The sequence below is a fragment of the Raphanus sativus genome, chromosome 4 (genome assembly GCF_000801105.2).
Source record: "Raphanus sativus cultivar WK10039 chromosome 4, ASM80110v3, whole genome shotgun sequence".
Classification (NCBI taxonomy): Eukaryota; Viridiplantae; Streptophyta; class Magnoliopsida; order Brassicales; family Brassicaceae; genus Raphanus; species Raphanus sativus.
In genome coordinates this window covers 1,893,409-1,914,085 of record NC_079514.1, presented here as the reverse complement: position 1 = coordinate 1,914,085, position 20,677 = coordinate 1,893,409, and the positions used below count along the sequence as shown (strand labels likewise).

Sequence of the window (20,677 nt, the reverse complement as noted above, 5' to 3'; positions counted from 1 at the left end):
TGAAAATTCCTTCTTTAGGAGGCTTATTCTATGTTAGTGATGAGATTATTTCCTCACTGCCAGATGAGGATGAGGTAGTAGATACCGGTAAGTGTTTAGCTATCGATACTCCGGCATTATTAGACTTAACCATCATTTGATCATTCTGGAGACTCTTTCTCAATGAGGACATGCCTTGTCTTGAGTTTGCATTAATCAATGTAAGTCTTTCCCCAATATCGACAAGTCGAAAACATCTCTTTCAGCAGTCCAGTCTCTTGTGTTGTATATGCCTGATCAAGTGGTAGCTCTCTATCTCTTTATCTGTGTAACTTTTTTTTTGTCATCATCTCTTTATCTGTGTAACAAACCTGTTAGTTTTGGTTACATTGTCACATATAATTAACTGTATATGTTCTCGTTTGTTTCGTTGTAGGTTTTGCCCTTTAGCACCGTCAAGTTCTCTCGACTTATGAAGTTAGAGAATATCCACATAGATCAGACTGGTTGGAAGCACTCGTACTTTTACTTAAAAATGCTCCAAAACTTACAGAACTTTTGGTCGATTATGTACGTATATATATCAGCCTCTTCTTTTAACTTCAACGGACTAAAAATGTTAGTCATTATTTACTTAATATAGAACCTTCATTGCTTCTCAGGCATTTACCCCAGAAGGGATCCCACTTTCATGGATCCAACAAGTTCTATTCCTGGATGCTTGTCGTCACAACTCAAATCTTTTGAGTATATAGAATATGGAGGCAGAGAAGAAGAGAAAGAATTTGTGATGTATATCCTAGCTAACTCTAAGCGTTTAAAGAAGGCAATAATCTCTGTGAAACCCGATCTTGAAGATAAAAATTTGATCATCGAGGAGTTAAGAGATATTCCGAAGGTCTCAACTTTTGTTGAAATGGTAATTGTGTTGGATGATGCTTGAGTAGCCTTTTAAGGAAGCTCAGTTATTCGATCCTCGCTTCCTCTGTTTAGCGATGGGATGGAAGTATTAAGACTTTTGTCCTTTTTCTTTTAGCCAATTCTGTTTTTTTCGTTCTGAAAAAGTTTTTCTTTTGTAATCCTCATGAGCCACTTCCTGATTTTTGTTTGTTTTAGAAAGCTATCTTTGTCGTTGCATGTCAACTTCAGAGATCATATCAAAATGAAAACACAACTTATGAAAACTGAGAACATATCATACATACTTGATCCTCATCAGCAACAGATCCATCGGTAGACCGTAGACCCAAGTGCAAAGAAAAGATGACGCATAGATAACCCTCTGTACAGTCTTCGTCTCCTTCATTGTCTAAACCTAAAGTTAAGATATGGGAAGAAAACGCTTTACCGTAACGAATTTTGATGGATCAGGAAGCCAAGGCTCAACAAGAGCCGCGGCGTGGAAAACGATCTCGCAACCGGAGCAAGCTTCCGTTAAAGAACGGTAGTCCGTTACGTCTCCGTAAGCTAGCTCGAAAGCGTCATTTACTGGAGGAAGTGAAGATACGTCGCTTGTGCGGCGGACCAAGGCGCGTACGGAGTGGCAGCGACGGAGGAGGGCGTGGCAGAGTCGTGCGCCTAAGTAACCAGAAGAGCCGGTGACCAGTATTTTCATTATTTTACTTTATTAGCTTGTGTGACAGACAGAGAGAGAGATTACTGTAGATTTTTGCGTATATATGATTTTCTTTTAATTAGCTGTTACTAATTTCAAAAGACGCTTTTTATCCTTCCTTTCACACAGCTTTGTTATGGTCGAGTTTAAGACAGGGGTAAACCAGCCTTTTGCATTAAACGAATCGTTTTTGCATTAATTACCAACCACGTTCGCTGTTCGGTAAGACATGGGTAAAACGGTCTTTTACAGAATACTCTTTCACATGTTTTTTTTAATCAGTTAGCTAGTACTTAAAGTAAACAAGTTGTGTTAATGGATTACAGGTGTTGTAACGGCTTGAGTCATACAGAAACAACTACCCAAAAGCGTTTACTATCGTCCCTTGGGTTTCAGGTGTTGTAACGGCTTGAGCAGAACCTATTTGGACAAATAGTAAAGAGACAGCTTTGGTTATTTCATCTGTGCTTCCATTTTTCAGAATCTTGCTAAGTTGAAGAACCGGACCAACCAACATGCTAACATCTTTGGCCTATTGTATACGAGAATATAATATATTTTTTTATATCAAATGTTTGTCTGCTGGTTGTGAAAGTGAATCTTTGACTTGTTATCAGGTTGTATGCGACAGAGAGATACAACAGAACATATCTCGATTAAGGGTAATTAGGCTCAAATGCCTATATCCGGTAAATATGTTACAAAACATCGAAGTGTACTTCTGTAACGTATAATTGAATGAACAATAGAAACAAAGCTAAAATTGGAGAGGTTTCATCATTCATCATCACACATATCTCTTTTCTAATTATAGACTTTTGAATTGTGTACCTCTCTTTACTTTACCTAAAGACCTTCTTAATCACAAATATCATTAATTCTTCTCTGCTTTCTTCATTTTTCCTCTCTATTTGATTCTTTCTTTAAACGTTTCTCTTGTAAAAGTTTTGCCTTTCTAACTTCTCCAATGGAGGATTTGAAATTAGCAAAAGCAGTATCTCCTCCTCCAGAAGAACCTAGTGTGACATCAAACAATAGGAAGCAGTCTGAGTTGGAGCAACCCCAAGCAATGCAACAATCTCAAGACAATGAAGATTCAACTGAAAATGGGAAAGTTTACATGAATGACACTTTTTCCCCCACCAGTTTATCAAGCAGCCAAGCAGAAGAAGCACAAGATTCTTCTTCTTCTTCTTCTAACACTACTACACCTGTTTGTTTCTGAGATTGGTCTGCCTCACGTGAAGACCAAGTATAGGTCAGAGGGCACCACAACAAGAATGGAGTGTCTACAAGATCTCTTTCTTCCCAAAGAAGCCTTGGATCTCCAAGAACACTCGGATCATCATCACCATTGAGCAATGAGACGCCCAAAAGTCTTGATTCTTACAGTGATTCCATTGACACAACATCACCCATTGAATCCGTTAAAGAAGCTGTCTCAAAATTTGGAGGAATCACTGACTGGAAAGCACATAGAATGCAAGTAGTTGAGGTAATGTTTATGACTTTGTTGTTACCTTATATTGGCCAACGCTTGTGCTCACTTTTATTTTTTTTATTGCAGCGACGCAAGTATGTGGAACAAGAGCTCAAAGAGATTGAAGAGCAGATTCCTGAGTACAAGAAACAATTAGAGACCGTTGAGATGTCAAAACTGCAAACGGTTGAGGAGTTAGAGAGCACAAAGAGACTCATAGAAGAGCTGAAGCTAAGTCTTGAAAAGGCGGAAACAGAAGAGAAACAAGCAAAGCAGGACTCCGAGCTTGCAAAGCTGAGAGTTGAGGAGATGGAACAAGGAGTAGCTGGTGAAGCTAGCGTTGCATCTAAAGCACAGCTTGAAGTGGCTCAAGCCAGACACACAACTGCCATTTCAGAACTGGAATCTGTCAAGGAAGAGATACAAAACTATGCAGAAGGAGCATGATGATTTGGTGAAAGAGAAAGATATGGCTGTGAAGGAAGCAGAGGAAGCGGTTTTGGCTTCTAAAGAAGTTGAGAAGAGAGTTGAAGAGCTGACTATAGAGCTGATAGCTACAAAGGAGTCGTTGGAATGCGCACATTCTTCTCATTTGGAAGCGGAGGAACATAAGATCGAAGCAGCCGTGTTGCGTGATCAGGAAACTCAAACAGCTGTTGCTTCTGCAAAGAAGGAGCTAGAAGGAGTCTACATGAATATAGAGAAGGCAGCATCTGAAGTGAAACGCTTGAAGTTAGCATCATCATCCTTGAGAGTGGAACTCGAGAAAGAGAAGTCAGCGCTTGACTCAGTTAAACAAAGAGAAGGGATGGCTTCATCATCGGTAGCATCACTAGAAGCTGAGATAGACATGACTAGATTCGAGATAGCTCTCGTTGAGTCCAAGGAAAAGGAAGTTAGAGAGGAGATGGTGGAGCTACCAAAGCAGCTGCAGCAAGCAGCTAAAGAGGCTGATGAAGCGAAATCATTAGCTGAACTCGCTCGTGAAGAGCTGAGGAAGTCTCGAGAAGAAGCAGAGCGAGCAAAGGCTGGAGCAAGTGCAATGGAAGGGAGATTACTCGCAGCTCAGAAAGAAATTGAGTCTGTTAAGGCTTCAGAGAGATTGGCATTAGCTGCTATCAAGGCATTGCAGGAGAGTGAGTCTGATTCGAAGGAAAATGATGTTGATTCTCCGAGAAGCGTGACGCTCACGTTAGAGGAGTACTATGAGCTTAGCAAGCGTGGTCATGAGGTAGAAGAAAGGGTTGCAGCAGCGGTTTGTGAGATTGAGGAAGCTAAAGAAAGAGAGAAGATAAGCTTGGAGAAATTGGAAGAAGTTAACAGAGAGATGGTTCTGAGAAAGGAAAGACTTGGAGAAGTAACTGAGAAGGCTGAGAAGGCTAAAGAAGGGAAGTTAGGTGTAGAACAAGAGCTGAGAAAATGGAGGGAAGAACATAAAGTAAAGAGAGAGAATGAAGTTAAGATAGAGAAGAGTCATGAAAGAAGCTTACAAGTGTCAAAGGAGAAAGAAAATGAGTCTAATAGAACTGATACAAATCCAATCCCACCTGAGATTCCTGTAAAGAAAAAGAAGAAATTCTTCCCAAGATTTTTTATGTTCTTGATGAGGAAGAAGAAGAAGTCACCTAAATGAGTTTGATATGAGGAAGAAATTGATTATGTAAAAAACTATATAAATGTTTTTACTAATACTACTATAAAAGAAATCCTCAGTTTTAGATAAACTTTCTTCATGTTACATCTTTCATTTCAACATAGCTTCTTTCTTTCAAGTGAAAACTAAAATATGACCAAGTTAAAAGTCAGTCACACCAAAGTAGTTTTGTTTTGCCAGCCTTGTCGGTGAAAAGGGTACAAATAACAGTCAGATAAGTAACAGTTGTACCAACTATATACTTCCCATTAAAAGTAGCATCCACATGAGTTACAGTTGCACCAAGTCCAGGGAAAGCCGTCTTTGCCTGCCTCATTGTGTTGCTTGAGTACATTCTAATATTCCCAAGAGAACCAACAACAATTGAGAGCCATCACCAGGCATTGGGGGCATTCGCAGTAGCAAGATCCTGAACCATCCCATACCAGTCACACATGTCCCACCTTCAAAGCCTATTGTTATCCAGCCTATTGATGATCACCTTCCTTTACCATCAATAGTAATGTCACTCATAAGAGATATCCACTCCATCTTTCTCAAACACTCTGAAACAATACCTTCCTGGTTTCAATGTCAAGCTGATGGATTCCTCGTGAATGAGGCATTTGGCTCATGGGACTCATAAGCAACATGTTAGTAGTCTCAAGTGTCATGAGAAGAGCCCTACCATAACCAGCCTCAAAGTTAACACACACCCTCCTGCTTTATGTTCTTGAAAACCTGAATACAAGGAAGCTACTATGTCCTCACTTGTTTTCAGAATAAAAAATCTTTGGGCTAATAAGAAGACCGAGAAAAAACAAATTTATATAGTGAAATAAATAAAATAAAATAATAGGTAGTTAATTAAATATTAGAAAATAAATCATAATACGTTGACTCCATTTGCTAATACATGTGTAACTGAGTGATACACCGTAAACCTCTTCTCACACACGCGTCTGAAACCTTTAGAGTTTAGATCCCCATTGAAGCCTCTCTGCAAGGGATCCCAACAACGCGTTTAGGGTTTCTCAGGTGGAGGAGAAACCTCTCTCTCGATCTAATCTCCCTCTCGTTGTAAGTGTCTGCAATCTCTATGCTTCTTATCTCCTCGATCGGAGAAACAAACTCCTCGAAATCGATTCATCGGAATGCGAAATTGAGTTCCTTTAGGGTTTATTAATGAAGAAATAGCCACGTAAATCTCATAAAGCTTGAAGCTTTGGTTGTTCTATCTTTTGTAGGTTCAACATTATCTCAAGCACGAGGCTTTGGTGTTATATATTATAATCAAAAAGGAACTCTCTTTTTCCTGATCATCATGGACATGGACATGGACACTCTTTTGCATCTGTTAGAGCCTGCTCCAGCCACTCTGATTCTGACAGCTGTCACCGTGACGTTTGCGTCTGCTTTCCGTGCGCTCAACTACGGCAAAGAGATGGAAAGGAACCGTGACTTCTCCCAAGCTTCCATCACGCTAGACACCTCTCAGGCGTTAATGATCCCAGTCATGAGCTCCTGCAGTCTGCTTCTCATGTTCTATCTCTTCTCCTCCGTTTCTCAGCTCCTCACCGCCTTCACAGCCGTTGCCTCCGTCTCCTCTCTCTTCTTTTGGCTATCGCCTTATGCGCTGTACCTCAAGTCTCAGCTCGGTCTCTCTGATCCTTTCCTCTCGCGCTGCTGCTCCAAGTCTTTCACGAGGATGCAAGGGTTGCTGCTGGTGGGTTGTGTCGTGACTGTCGTGGCGTGGCTTGTCTCTGGTCATTGGGTGTTGAACAATCTGCTTGGGATCTCTATCTGTATTGCCTTCGTCAGCCATGTTCGTCTTCCTAACATCAAAACGTGTGCTATGCTCCTCGTGTGTCTCTTTGTTTATGACATCTTCTGGGTTTTCTTCTCTGAGAGGTTCTTTGGTGCTAACGTTATGGTCTCCGTGGCTACTCAAAAAGCGTCTAACCCGGTTCATACGGTAGCCAACAGTTTGAATCTCCCTGGACTGCAGCTGATCACAAAGAAACTGGAACTGCCGGTTAAGATAGTGTTTCCGAGGAACTTATTGGGCGGTGTGGTGCCTGGTGTGAGTGCCTCGGAGTTCATGATGCTTGGTCTTGGTGACATGGTAACAGATCAAAACCCTTTTGGTTTCTTCCCATGTGTCCGTCCACTAGATTTGTATTAACGTGTTTAACTGTTCTGTTCTGTTTGTTTCAGGCTATTCCTGCGATGCTTTTGGCTTTGGTTCTCTGCTTTGACTATCGGAAAAGTAGAGATGTGGTGAATCTTTTTGATCTAAAATCATCCAAGGGACACAAATACATATGGTATGCACTTCCTGGATACGCCATTGGCTTGGTCTCGGCTCTAGCTGCAGGTGTCTTGACCCACTCACCTCAGCCTGCTCTACTTTATCTGGTACTTGAACCGAAATTTTGTTGATATGAATTTTTCTTGTACTATACAATAAGTCATGGTTTTATGAATTTTTCCTGAATAGTGTGACGTATATGTGAGATTATGATGTTTAAACTCGGTTTCAAATATAGGTACCATCTACATTAGGACCGGTGATCTTCATGTCATGGCGTAGAAAGGATCTTGCGGAGCTGTGGGATGGTCCAGCATTATCCAATCCCACTGAGAAATCTCATGAAGTAGAGATCTGAGTTTATATAAATCAAAACATTGCTCAGCAACATTTAAAAAGAAACACAGAGACGTTTAGTAGAACGATAACAGATCAGGTGTTCTTGTATTCTCATGTAAAAAGAAAAAAATAACACAAGTATTATATCTCGTTTTATTGCATTATATACATTACATGATGCAACCAAAATTTTCAAGGAATTATATAGATAAGTTCAATGAAGAAAAAATATACATTTAAGTTCTAGTTTCTAAGTGTGTAAACCTAAGTGTATAACGTTTTATTGGGACAAATCATATTGAATTAAAAAAAAATATCGTTTATTTAAAACTAAGCAAAATTCCATGTGTTTATATATTCAAACTTTGTATTATAATCAGTGGCCTTTCCTTGTCATCCTACATATACTAATTGAGGAGACACAATGGCCAAAGCTAACCAAAACAATGAGGAAATTCGATAAAGAAATACACATTTACAATGTAGACCCAACTCTATGTAGAAGTGTACATTAAGTCAAACATATTGTCCAGATTTAACAAAAAGAATAAAAACATTTCTTGGATCATATGTTCTTGTTGTCCTTACAGGATAATGAAGTGGAACAATGTAGCACTACAAAGTTCCGCGTCGAAAGCACTCAGTTACAAAGTGAAAATCGTCATGCGATTACATTAAAAATAGCAAACTCTCTTGTCCATTTCTATGGGATGTCTCGCTAGCTAATGGAAGCCAGCTACATGTCTCGCTTTCTCGTTTGACTTTTGTTTCTTGAACTTCACTTCAATCATACATGCATCTAAGTTTTGGATATATTAATCACTAGTGGCTAATCAAACCGCCCCCTTATCTTACTCAGCACTGATTGATATAGTCAAACTAGTTTTCGACATTTTATAACCAAAAACAAGTTCGAGATTGGTTCCTTGTAAATAGCTATAATATTTTATGAGAACACCGCCCACATTTCTAGAAGATCAACATCAAACCTAGGAAAATTCACTAATGCCCAATTAATTTTGTGTCAATATCCCATAAAACTTTAACACCAGAACTAAGATTTTTTGCTGAAGACATTTGGTATAATCAGATTTTAAAGAAACAATATGGAGTCAGTCTAATCTTTTTTTGGCTCTCGTTTGTTTTAAATTCTCAAATCACCATCATGTTAAAAGTTTTGTGTTGCCGTTGACTCTTAAATCACCATGTTTATAAGTTGTAATTATTTTTGGCATCAAACACTCTAATTTTGTTCATTAAGCTCTTTTGCAATATTAATTATATATTATCTGATCTGAAGTGAAATACACATTCATCTTACAATACCTACACAAGTTTCGTTTAAAAATAATATAACTTGTTGGTATTATAGTAAGAAATGGTCTTATGTGGACAAAGCGGTTTGAAGTTTTTGGCAAAGTAAAGAAATGGTCGTATGAGTCAACACAACGTGCCACTTTCCATGCAATAACATGCAAATTAGGTCAGCCATTAAGAATAAAATAAGTTGAATTTTCACTGTGATAAGATAAAACGGGACGGCGCAATAGAGCACTATCCCATCATGGGACCAATACACAATTATACAATTTGGGTTTACACGGTTCATGTTCTAACCACTCCAATATCATGAGGCGTGTATAAGTGCGAGACTCCATACTACTATATATATAAGCGATAAGTGATCATACTAAAACACAAGACAAAAGCTTTAAAACAGAATATATACATCGCATAAAAGTAATAATAAAAGATGGTTAGGGCAAATTTGTTGAGCGTGATTATGCTGATGCATGTAATTATTGGTCTTCCTTATAACGTGAAGGGGTTGAGTATGGGTTACTACTTGATGAGCTGTCCTGCCGCAGAACAGATTGTGACAAATACTGTTAACAATGCTCTTCAAGCCGATCCCACTTTGGCCGCAGGTCTTATCCGCATGCTCTTCCACGACTGTTTCATTGAGGTAGTGTTTTCTCTTAAGTCTCCATATTAAAATTGTATTAACGTGCATAGAAAAACCAAAAATGCACTGAGCTACTGGTTTAGCACAAGAAGTTAGTTCCATTGTGAGTATAATTCTACTTGGGACAGATGTTTTATGCTCTCATAAAGTAGAAGATCCTAAAATAAGTTTTGAAAATCTAAGTTGTTCTTTTTAATTGTTCTATTAAGGGATGTGATGCGTCGATTCTGCTAGACTCAACAAAAGACAACACTGCAGAAAAGGATTCACCTGCGAATCTGAGTCTACGTGGCTACGAGATCATAGACGATGCAAAAAAGAAAATTGAGGCTAGATGTCCAGGAGTTGTATCTTGCGCAGATATTATTGCAATGGCTGCTAGAGATGCTGTCTTTTCAGTAAGCTGATCATTTGTGATTATACTATATATTATGATGATGATGGTTTTATACTTGAATATAATTTGTAATTGGCTTGTTAATTTTAGGCTAATGGTCCATATTATCAAATACCAAAAGGAAGATTTGATGGCAAAAGATCAAAGATAGAAGATACAAGAAATCTCCCTTCACCATTTCTCAATGCCTCTCAACTCATCCAGACTTTTGGCCAACGTGGCTTCACTCCACAAGATGTTGTTGCTCTCTCAGGTAAGTTGTTTATTTACAAACACTCTTCGATTCCTTTCTTGTGTACATCTATTTCAAATTATTAAAATATCAATTTGTTAGAACAAAAAAAATGTTTTACTGATTTAATAGTTACTCTTTATTCTATTTAAATTTACTTTAATTTTTGCTACTATTAAATTAGTTCATTGGAAAATGTAATTTGTGTAACATATAGTATAACATTATTTCATGGGTTCTAACTCTTTTTTTTGAAACTAAACAATATGGGTTCTAACTTTATCTGTGGACTATGTATAATAGGAGCACATACTCTTGGAGTAGCACGATGCTCATCCTTCAAAGCCAGACTTACCACACCAGATTCTTCAATGGACTCTTCCTTTGTAACCACTCTCACTAAAACTTGTAGTGCTGGTGACAATGCAGAGCAACCATTTGATGCCACGCGCAACAACTTCGACAATGCCTATTTCAATGCCCTTCAGAGAAAATCAGGAGTGCTCTTTTCAGACCAAACCTTATCCAACACTCCGGCGACCAGGAATATTGTTAATGGCTATGCCTTTAACCAAGCTAAGTTTTTCTTTGACTTCCAAATGGCCATGCAAAAGATGAGCAATCTTGATGTTAAACTTGGCTCTCAAGGTGAAGTCCGTAAAAATTGTCGCATTCTTAACTAAGCATATGCCAAATGTATTTAGTATGATATTTGTATCAGTACTCCTACCTTTAGTTATGTCTCTACTCTCATCATATGATTCATGATGAATCTCTTCTGCTACCATATATAAATATGGTGTTTGTAATATGTAATTGTCCACTTGTTGTTTGTGGGTTTTAGAATAATATATCTATAAAATATGGTCGAGACTTTATTGTATACCATGTCTTTTACAAATATGATCTTTGTCTCTATTATAGGGCCAAGAACTATAAATCCCAAGACAGCCAAAAATGTCCAAAACAATTTATAAACCTGTAACATGTACAGTTGATGAGATACAAAATGTGAATCACGTGACAACAATCCTCAAGAAGTAACTACTAAAGTCATGTTTTAGGTTTTTAGCCTTCAACAACATTCAAATCTCTTTCATATAAAGATTACAAACCCAATCTGAATCCTCCTGCCTGTACCAACTTAAGAAACCACAACATGGAGCAGCAGAAACTAAAACCCTCAATAAATACAAAAGAAGTAAAAAAAAATAAAGACAAGAGAAAGCATTCAGTGTAACGAATCTTATTATCTTGGACCAGAGGGGTATTCATTTTCAATGTGGGAAGTAGAATCACCTATAAGCCAACCAGTGTTCGGTTGGTTATAGTTTTGGTAGTTGAAATCTTGTCTGAACATTTCCTCCTTTTGCCACTCTTCCCATCTCTCAGCTAAACCATCTCCTTCAAGCATTCTCACGACTTCAGACATTTTGGGTCTTTCCATCGGTGAACTCTGTGTGCAGAGCAGAGCCACTTGGATTAGCTTCTCCACTTCCTCGTCTATGTAGTTACCCTGAAGATCAACATCTACTAGCGCTTCCAGTTTCTTCTCTTTCAACAACCCTTTCACCTGTTGAATGGTACCAAAACAAACACACATAACTAACACAACACAAAAGCAACACCAGATCATGAACTATGCAAATGGGTAACAAGCGTATACCCAGTCTAGTAACATGACATCATCGTCATTGGCAAGGCGAGCAAGATCAAAAGCCCTTTGTCCAGTAATAAGCTCAAGAAGCATGACTCCATAACCAAACACATCGGTTTTCTCAGACGATTTTCCCGTAGAGAGGTACTCAGGGGCTATATGACCGATCGTACCACGCACTGCAGTTGTCACATGTGTGTCTTTGTAGTCCATGAGCTTTGCCAGCCCAAAATCTCCAACCACGGCTTCAAAGTCTTCGTCCAGTAATATATTTGCAGCTTTCACATCTCGATGAATGATCTTTGGGTCGCAATGGTCATGTAAATACGCAAGCCCCCTTGCTGATCCCAACGCAATACCCTGTCTCTTTGGCCAATCAAGTGGTGGCTGTGACTCCGGACGTTCTAAGAAGAAGATAAAATATAACCTTACTCACAGATCAACACTCGAAGGCCAGGGAATAAGACTACGAGATAAGAGATACCTCTTAAACAGGAGGCAACACTTCCATTAGCCATGTAGGGATACACAAGCAATCTCTCTGTGGGAGTCATGCAAAAGCCACGAAGCCGAAGCAGGTTTCTATGAACCGCCATACTGATCATCTCAACTTCGGTCTGGAACTGCAGTTCACCACCTTGGGTGCGTTCCTCTTTCAGTCTTTTAACCGCCACTAAAGTACCATCAGCTAACCGTCCTTTATAAACTTTACCGAAACCACCTCTACCCAATATGTTCTTGTTGCTAAAGTTATCCGAAGCAACTTGTAGTTCACGTAATGAAAACCTCTTGAGCTGTCCTAAATGAACCTCTGGGTCCTCTTCCGCTGCAACAGTAATAAAACAAACATTCAGCCAGAGAAGTGTCAACGAGAAAACAGGCAAAACGGAAGTTTCGCTGACCTGGTACATCAAAGAAGTGTTCCTGTGGTTTTTTCCTTCGCCACAAAGCAAGTGCAATGGCAGGAACAGCGAATAGAAGTGCAGCACCTGCGGCAACTCCTCCAGCAATTGCTCCAGTAATTCTATTACTCCCTCCAGGTGACGGCGGTGTAGGAGAGAGGGGAGGCGGCGGAGATGCAGGAAGGGGAGTCAATTTGGTGTTGGCAAAACTGCAGAAAACTTTCAAACAGTTAATCGATCATTCTGGCCTGTCCACAATAGTTTAAGGTAGGAGGCAGAAGCAAAACCTGATAGGTGTGAAAAGTGAAAAGGAACCATTAACAGGAATATCTCCAGTGAGAGGATTGTTTGAGAGATCCCTGCATTTCAAAGATGATATCATTTTCTGATTTAATACCAAACAATAATCAGAAAAGAATTCAAAGGAGACTTACAGAACTTGGAGAGACGAGACAGCAGTCAAAGACCTAGGAATCTCTCCAGATAAGCTATTGTTATTAAGACGCCTAAACACCAATAGCAAAAGACCATCACATGAATGCTTACTAAAAAGAGGTATTAAAAGAAGAGGGGGTGCATACAAGAAACGTAGTTTCTTTAGTCTGCCGAGAGATGATGGGATGGGACCGCTGAGATTGTTCAAGTAAAGATCCAAGCTCACCAATTCCGTCAAATTACCAAGCTGCTCTGGGATTGGCCCAGTAATGTTATTGCTATAAAGCTCCCTGTCATTCATTACAGAAAATATATAAAGCTACTTTCACTGAACTGACATTATCAAAATAGTTTAAAGAAGAGATAGATAGACTTACAAGTACTGCAAGTTTGGGAGCTGACCAAGCTGCGCTACAAGCTGGCCAGATAGATTGGCATTCCCAAGGTCACTGCGTGAAAGATGAGATTCTTAGTAGAAAGAAAAAAAAAGAAGCAGAATCATATTCATGAGAGAACTTACACACGAGTAACACTATTGTCAGGACTGCAAGTAACATGAAACCAGGTACAAGGGGTAACAAGAGTAGCATCCCAACTCTGAAGCACCTTGTTAGGGTCGCTTAGACTGTTCTTCAGAGCACTCAGTGCATCACCTGTCACGTTTAATTTAACCAAACAAGAATCAAAATTCACAGTCCAACATTGCAAATCAGAATTAATTAATGTGAAGACTGAGCTAAACCGTCTCAAAGCAACCAACTTTTCATCAAATTAACAAAGAGAATGAGAGAAAAAGGAGGAGGGAGACCTTCGGCGTTGCCTGATGTTCTGAGAAGCAAATCGAAAAGCAGAATCAGCCAGAAGAATCCAGGTATCATCATCATCATTCTTCCTCCTTCCATTGCAGCTTCAATTGATTACGAACCCTAGAAAAACGAATTATCCTTTCATTTGATGACGATAACACATCAGGGAAAAGATCCAGCCTTTTTGACCCACCCAACCCTTAAATTAAGGATCTCGAGTCTCGAATTGAGCTACTAATACAACAACACAAAGCCCTCGACGTCCGTTGACTAAATTTAAAGAGAAACCTTCAACGAAACGAAACACTTTGAGCTTTTATATCCCCCGATCAGAAACTTCCAGATCGTTGACTCCTTTCCCTCCGTGGAGAATTAAGATTTGACAGGAAACGAAAAGAGGAAGATATGTTTGATTGATTCTTTCTTCTTTCTCGAATATACCTTTTAGAAATGGAAACAGAGAAGAGGAGGAGGAAGGAGGAGAAGGAATGAATAATTAAGAAGAAAAAATGTAATGGAAGAGAGAATTTTCTTTCTTCACAAGAGTTTTTTTTTTTTTACTTTGCTCTTGAGAGAGTGTTGCTACAGTGAAAAGGTAGATTGAGCAGAAAATGACAAAAGAGATGGTGACGTGGAGTATTTATCCTGGTCAAAGTCAAACGCGCACGCCTTCAAACTGGAATCGTGTTCGTTATGTATGTTCGTATCAGCATGATGGTGAATGGTGGTTTGTCATACATACCATCTCTTTTTTTTTCTGTGCAACTTCGTACATACCATCTCTTCATCATCACCATGACCTGTATATTTAAGCAAGCCCTTGTTTCAAAAGAATGAGTCCAAAATCGGCCCAGCTAAATTTATACTGGATCTTGTTTTTCTTTTGTGTGTGTGGGCGGGCTATGTCCAGCGATTTGGATTTTCAAATAATGAAATAAAAACTCTTAAGAGTACAGTAGGATTGCAAAATAATATCTAAGAATTAAATATTCTGGATATAAAACAAAGAAAAATATGATATCTAAATACAAAAAAATAAAATAGGAAAATAATCTTTTTAGCATATACTGAAACAAAATATATGGTGTGTGGATCAAACCAAAAATCTTTCTTGACATGTATAAAAATCATAAAATTAATTTCTATTGAAACACTTTTTTTAATTATTTCTGTCGGTAGTTATATTAATTCATGATTTATAAAAAAGCACAAAAAGAAACTGAAAATAATACAATTCGGACATATACCTAATTTGTCATGAGAAAACAAGAGCCAGTCATTACACTGGACTATTTAAAGGCCCATAAGATAAAGAGATGTAGCACCAAAATCGTACCCGTGATCTTATTACATTAAAAAAAATTATTTTTATTTTAGAAGATTTGCACTTCTCTCCAATTCTTATTACCACCACCTTTGGCTTTTGGCACTTCACACATGCATCATCATCCTTACAGTGCCCTTTTCACGACAGCTCTGTGTCTGTATTCTATTCCCTTTAATTACATTTTTATCTATTTCCAGAAATAAAGGTATAAAGAGTCTCGAATTTTAGAGAGAGGTAAGGTATCAATCTTCCACCTTCGTGTTGTCACCACCACGTCAATCATTGAACACACACACATGCAATTTTGATTCTTTCCCTCTTTTCAAATTATTCATTCTTTCTCTCCCTCTAACCATCAAAAAGCTTCATTTTGTTACTTTTTCTGTTCGTAATTATTAGTTATTACACTTTATGGGCTTTTTGAGTTTTGTCTGAAAATCAATTTTCCAAAAAGAAAAAAAAAGGCAATGGAATCGGAGAAGACGAGTGTTGTGAGTTCTATCACAAGACCATCGTGGGTATTGCTTCTCCTTGCTTTCACCGTCTTAGCCATTCTCTCTCACCAAATCTCCTCCAATTCCTTTCTCCCCCTCTTCATCCCCACCACGGTGACCCGTCAGCATGATCCGGTTACCTGCTCCGGGTTCTTCCTCCACGACCCGTCCCCGAAGCGCATCGTCATGTCGATAACCGAATTCGGCGGAGTCGGAGACGGCAAGACGTCCAATACAGAGGCTTTCCGCCGCGCCGTACGGCATCTCCGTGGTTTTGCCGCCGAGGGTGGGGCCCAGCTTAATGTCCCCAAGGGCACGTGGCTCTCCGGAAGCTTCAACCTCACCAGCAATTTCACGCTCTTCCTCGAACATGGCGCTGTGATTCTTGGATCCAAGGTATAGTAAATTCACTTCTACAACATTTATATTTATATATATATATATATATATATATATATATATTTATTTACAATTCAATTGTACATATTCTTGGTAAAGTGTGTTGTGTACTTGATGATTGCTCTGTGAGAATCAAGAACTGGGTTTGTGTTTGCTTTTAGCTCTGTGGGGTTCGTAAAGTTTGGTTGGTAGACACTGTAGGTTCACGCTCATCACGGTCACTAGTTAAAAGTCCTTAATGGACTTTGAAACAGAAAAGATTGTGTTTGAGTGGAGAATCTTGGTTAGTATAATCAACTTTTGTTTACACTGATCAAATTAGGATTTACTTGTTAAATGTGCTTTTGATGGTTACTAGTAGCTCTGTAGAAGAAAAAAGGGTCTTGGGAAGAAGTGAAAGTAACCATTTTTATATTAATAAGATTCTTACAAAGAGTTTAACATGACTAAGACAACTTTTGTCTGAAGCATGTTGATGTACGGATTAGATCTACCAGATTACTTCTGCCGTCTCCTAATTGATAAGATTATTAAATTAGTTTCCTCTCATGTGCCTTGATACTTAGATTGTCTGCTAGTGTTCTAGCACATTTTCATGTGTCATGTATTATCAAAAGGTCGGTTGTATTAATTATTACTTTTCTTTTCTTTATTGTTGACATTGTTCAGTTTACATGAACGTATCACTGTTATAATATCGATAGCTTTGTCTGGGATCATGGTTTGATAGGACCTAGAAGAATGGCCGATAATAGAACCGTTGCCTTCTTATGGAAGAGGGAGAGAGAGACCTGGTGGTAGACACATTAGCCTCATTCATGGAGACAACCTCACCAATGTTGTCATTACAGGTACTTTACTCTTTTTATTCAATACGAGGTACTTAATTAATCACGCTTATCTATTATATTTGTTCATCAGTATAGCCAGAGCTTCTATTACTGTTGGGTTCTTTGAACAATTTGGCCTGCTTTCTTTGCTTTGGTTAGAACATCTCCAAAGATCTTACCTTAATGTTTCTCATTCCTTGACATGAATTAAACCAAACTCAATTTCTACTTATAAAATTATCACATTCTATATATTTAAAAAAAAAAATATTTACAGGAGAGAATGGTACAATCGATGGACAGGGGAAAATGTGGTGGGAGTTATGGTGGAACAGAACATTAGTGCATACGAGAGGCCATCTTATTGAGATCAAAAACTCTCATAATATCCTCATCTCTAACCTCACTTTGCTCAACTCTCCTTTCTGGACTATCCATCCTGTTTACTGCAGGTTTCTTAGTTTACACTCCAACTGTTTTTGCTTGCTTTTATACTGTCACAAGCGTGCATAACGTTCAAACAACCTCTACCACTTTTATTTTGCAGCAATGTTGTTATTAGAAACATGACCATCCTTGCTCCTATGAATGCACCTAACACCGATGGTATAGACCCAGGTAAAAACCTCTGTTCTAACCTGGATTATTTGCTCGATACAGAAACACTAATGTTGTCTTGTGTCTTTTCGTAGACTCAAGCACCAATGTCTGCATTGAGGACTGTTACATCGAAAGCGGCGATGACCTTGTAGCTGTGAAAAGCGGGTGGGACCAGTACGGAATGGCCATGGCACGTCCTAGTTCAAACATCATCGTAAGAAGGATCTCTGGCACTACACGAACTTGTTCAGGTGTTGGAATAGGTAGTGAGATGTCTGGTGGGATTTTCAACATAACCATCCAAGACATTCACGTCTGGGACTCCGCAGCTGGACTCCGCATCAAAACAGATATAGGGAGAGGCGGTTACATTTCGAATATAACCATTAGTAATGTGTTCTTGGAGAAAGTGAAAGTTCCTATTAGGTTCAGCAGAGGCTCAAACGATCACCCGGATGATAAGTGGGATCCAAAAGCTATGCCGAGAGTGAAAGGTGTATATATTAGCAACGTTGTGAGTGTGGACTCGAGAAAGGCTCCAATGTTGCTTTGGTGTTGAAGGTGCATCATTTCAAGACATATGTTTGAGGAATGTAACGCTTCTTGGGTTACCGGAGACAGAGAAATGGAAATGCAAGGATGTTTCAGGGTATGCTAGTGATGTTTTTCCTCTGTCCTGTCCGCAATTGTTGCAGAGGAAAGGTTTGGTCTCTCAGTGTTCATAGATGAGTTTTTGAGTTTCTTGATTAAGTGGTGTTTTGGTTAGTTAGTTTTTTAGATTTACATGTGATGATGATGGTAGAGGAGGAGGCCATGAGTTTTGAGCAAGTTTTTTTGTTTGGGTGAAGATTCATGGTCCACTTTACATGATGTCATCTTGGTTTTCCTTTTACATTATTTTATTCTTGTTTGTGAATTTTGATTCTTTTGACACATGCTTTGTGTAAACCAAACACACTCCCAATGAGTCAATAAGGATGTTTGCATATTTTTGGATATGATGTTATGCAAACTATATATTGGGCTATACTAGCAAGGAACATTGGTGAGTAAGAAGGAAAGGAAAAAGACCATGTCCTAACCAAGCCCACCTTAAGGTTTATCTTGTTGATGTCTACATTTTTTTTAATAAATAAATCATGATTTATTGATAATACCATAAGGCATATAAATTAGATATTTATATTAAAATTTATTATATAAAAATTTGAAACATAGTGATTTGGAGTACAGCTTATGATAAAAGATATGGACACATATGTATGCGTATGTACTAATATTCAAGTGCATGTGAATACACATACATTGGTACATATATATATCACTGTATGTGAATGGATAGAAAACGAGAAATTGATAGAAGATCCATATAGGGTTTACAGGAAGCAAAATGCTGAATATGATACATATATAACCCTAATGATAGATACCATTACAATCATTGAGTTGTGATTATTATATCTAAGAATCTAATCCAACTCCAAGAAAATCAAAGAAAGGAACATCTCTCTTTCCATCTTCTCCTGACGAGTTCTTCTCATGATCTGGTGTAGCTGCCTGATGAACCACCATCTCGTTCGACTTTCTCCTCTCAAAATCATCAGTTTCTTGTTGTTCATTCGAGATCCATGAAGATCCTAACTGATCACTCCTAGGCGCTGAAGCAGAAGTGTAAGGCCAGGAACTGCGACTGTTGTCCATCTGATACCTCTGAAACGGGTATAAGTAAGCACTTAGGCTTGGAAGAGTAAAGATAGGGCTCCAAATTTGGTTGAACGGAGAAGTTGGAGTTGAAGAGAAGCCTCTACGTCTGCGTCTAGTCATGATGACATGGTAATGGTTCTTGATAGCGTTATCAGTCCTCCCGGGTAACAGCTTCGCTATGACTGACCAACGATTGCCATAGATCCGATGAGCTTCTAAAAGCATCTCTTCTTCCTCCTTAGTGAAAGGTCCATTGTTGAGGTATGGAGCAAGTTGATTGCACCATCTCTGTCTACAGCTTTTCCCTATGAATCCATATCACTCAATTATCTAGAAAACACATTGATCTTATACAAATCGATTCTTTTATATGTGTATAATTATATGAGAAAAGATCAATATATGAATATATACCTGTTCTTCCAGATAAATGTTGACCAATGATGTTCCAGTTCTGGGGACCATATTGTTTCACAAGTTGCTTGAGCTTGTCGTCTTCGAAAGGTTTCCAGCGACCTTTTGGATGACCTTTGGTTTTCTTATTGTCACAACTGTTGCTTCCTCTAGACATTCCGATGGTTGCTATCTCCATCTCCACCTATATAATACCGAACAGTTTGTGAGAGATAAGATAGATTAGTCTGAGGTGAAATGATTTGAAAAGGATGAAAATCAAGACAAAGAAAGGAAAATATATATAAGAATAAAAGAGAGAGGATTGGTCTTCTCTTCTCTATGGTTATAGATGGTAAGACACTTTTCTTCTTCTTACAAGATACACTCTTCTTTTATGTAATATGCTTATTATGCTCATTTCAATAGAAAAAATTGTTTCCTATTTAACAAATTTCTTTCTTTCCACTACTGGTCTATGCTTAGAATATATAGATATGTATATATATGTAATTGATCATTCTTATTATTTTCCAAAATATGTCTTATTTTGTTGCATTCCACTCTATTAATCTTCTGATTCCTAATAGGGGAATTAGTTCATATCTTCCTAAGGTGCAATTAGCTGTAAATCAATTATAAAAAAAAAACACAACACAAGTCATATATAATTGGTTGTATGGCATAAGTAACATGCCTTTGAGTTATATAATTTTAAGCATAACCCATTACATAATACTTCCTCCATTTTTTTATATGATGTTTTAGCATAAGCACACAAATTAAGAGTAAAAATACTTTTACTAAATTTTACTAAAAACACTTGATTATAACAAAAAAAATATTCAAAAATAGTTAATCATTGATGTTCTAAACAAATATGCCAAAAAATACACATTGACTTTTAATATTTTAATCAATTGTTTTGATAATTTTGCATAAAATTTTTCAAAACAAAAATATTTTCTAAAACATCATATAAAAATAAACAAAGAAAGTACTTTTTAGCAAAAAAAAGTGTTCATGTTAGATGACGTCGTTTCAATGCTACTGAAGTATTCAAGTCTAAATCTAATGTGTCAAATAGGTGACACCATTGGAAAATCAAGGCTTTTTCACATTTAGTAGAAAGAGTAGTAAGAACAAGTTCAAAATTTCAAACTTCTACAATTTGTTCT

General features: G+C 38.1%; 4 protein-coding genes and 3 pseudogenes across 5 annotated transcripts; 4 read left to right on the top strand and 3 right to left on the bottom strand.

The window, feature by feature from the left end:
* Positions 1-1,594, bottom strand: part of LOC130512010 (cinnamoyl-CoA reductase 1-like) — a 3,020-nt pseudogene extending 1,426 nt beyond the window's left edge.
* A 967-nt stretch (positions 1,595-2,561) lies between these two features.
* Positions 2,562-4,707, top strand: LOC130510973 (protein WEAK CHLOROPLAST MOVEMENT UNDER BLUE LIGHT-like 1; annotated as a pseudogene).
* A 914-nt stretch (positions 4,708-5,621) lies between these two features.
* On the top strand, positions 5,622-7,530 carry LOC130510492 (signal peptide peptidase-like 1). Its single transcript, XM_057006855.1, has 4 exons — positions 5,622-5,787; positions 5,955-6,832; positions 6,925-7,125; positions 7,257-7,530. The coding sequence occupies exons 2-4, from the start codon at positions 6,032-6,034 to the stop codon at positions 7,374-7,376; spliced, it is 1,122 nt and encodes a 373-aa protein (XP_056862835.1). The 5' UTR covers positions 5,622-5,787; positions 5,955-6,031; the 3' UTR covers positions 7,377-7,530.
* Positions 7,531-9,067: 1,537 nt separating this feature from the next.
* LOC108854641 (peroxidase 47) lies at positions 9,068-10,835 on the top strand. Its single transcript, XM_018628252.2, has 4 exons — positions 9,068-9,323; positions 9,533-9,721; positions 9,811-9,973; positions 10,256-10,835. Exons 1-4 carry the CDS (start codon positions 9,111-9,113, stop codon positions 10,633-10,635), a joined length of 945 nt encoding a protein of 314 aa, XP_018483754.1. The 5' UTR covers positions 9,068-9,110; the 3' UTR covers positions 10,636-10,835.
* Positions 10,836-11,026: 191 nt separating this feature from the next.
* On the bottom strand, positions 11,027-14,242 carry LOC108854639 (BRASSINOSTEROID INSENSITIVE 1-associated receptor kinase 1). 2 transcript variants are annotated; one of them, XM_018628250.2, is made up of 10 exons: positions 13,755-14,238; positions 13,467-13,599; positions 13,324-13,395; positions 13,093-13,236; positions 12,946-13,017; positions 12,799-12,870; positions 12,512-12,720; positions 12,094-12,435; positions 11,619-12,013; positions 11,027-11,525 (listed from the first exon to the last, which is right to left on the bottom strand). In XM_018628250.2, exons 1-10 carry the CDS (start codon positions 13,846-13,848, stop codon positions 11,202-11,204), a joined length of 1,857 nt encoding a protein of 618 aa, XP_018483752.1. In that variant the 5' UTR covers positions 13,849-14,238; the 3' UTR covers positions 11,027-11,201. The 2 variants fall into 2 exon arrangements, with proteins under 2 accessions (XP_018483752.1, XP_056864815.1); XM_057008835.1 differs by having other exon boundaries at positions 12,946-13,236; positions 13,755-14,242.
* Positions 14,243-15,095: 853 nt separating this feature from the next.
* Positions 15,096-18,333, top strand: LOC108834694 (probable polygalacturonase; annotated as a pseudogene).
* A 185-nt stretch (positions 18,334-18,518) lies between these two features.
* LOC108834693 (transcription factor MYB54-like) lies at positions 18,519-19,855 on the bottom strand. Its single transcript, XM_018608019.2, has 2 exons — positions 19,521-19,855; positions 18,519-19,411 (listed from the first exon to the last, which is right to left on the bottom strand). Exons 1-2 carry the CDS (start codon positions 19,696-19,698, stop codon positions 18,864-18,866), a joined length of 726 nt encoding a protein of 241 aa, XP_018463521.2. The 5' UTR covers positions 19,699-19,855; the 3' UTR covers positions 18,519-18,863.
* Positions 19,856-20,677: the final 822 nt, after the last annotated feature.

What these genes read in the sequence shown, in the direction of transcription:
- LOC130510492 (XM_057006855.1), top strand. Translation starts at nt 6,032, where the DNA reads ATGGACATGGACATGGACACTCTTTTGCATCTGTTAGAGCCTGCTCCA. An exon ending in TGCTTGGTCTTGGTGACATG is followed by an intron (nt 6,833 to 6,924) that starts GTAACAGATCAA and finishes TGTTTGTTTCAG; the next exon opens with GCTATTCCTGCGATGCTTTT. An exon ending in AGCCTGCTCTACTTTATCTG is followed by an intron (nt 7,126 to 7,256) that starts GTACTTGAACCG and finishes TTTCAAATATAG; the next exon opens with GTACCATCTACATTAGGACC.
- LOC108854639 (XM_057008835.1), bottom strand. Translation starts at nt 13,848, where the DNA reads ATGGAAGGAGGAAGAATGATGATGATGATACCTGGATTCTTCTGGCTG. An exon ending in AACATCAGGCAACGCCGAAG is followed by an intron (nt 13,600 to 13,754) that starts GTCTCCCTCCTC and finishes TAAACGTGACAG; the next exon opens with GTGATGCACTGAGTGCTCTG. An exon ending in TGTTGCCTCCTGTTTAAGAG is followed by an intron (nt 12,014 to 12,093) that starts GTATCTCTTATC and finishes TCTTCTTCTTAG; the next exon opens with AACGTCCGGAGTCACAGCCA.
- LOC108854641 (XM_018628252.2), top strand. Translation starts at nt 9,111, where the DNA reads ATGGTTAGGGCAAATTTGTTGAGCGTGATTATGCTGATGCATGTAATT. An exon ending in TCCACGACTGTTTCATTGAG is followed by an intron (nt 9,324 to 9,532) that starts GTAGTGTTTTCT and finishes TGTTCTATTAAG; the next exon opens with GGATGTGATGCGTCGATTCT. An exon ending in CTAGAGATGCTGTCTTTTCA is followed by an intron (nt 9,722 to 9,810) that starts GTAAGCTGATCA and finishes TGTTAATTTTAG; the next exon opens with GCTAATGGTCCATATTATCA.
- LOC108834693 (XM_018608019.2), bottom strand. Translation starts at nt 19,698, where the DNA reads ATGGAGATAGCAACCATCGGAATGTCTAGAGGAAGCAACAGTTGTGAC. An exon ending in ACATTTATCTGGAAGAACAG is followed by an intron (nt 19,412 to 19,520) that starts GTATATATTCAT and finishes ATGGATTCATAG; the next exon opens with GGAAAAGCTGTAGACAGAGA.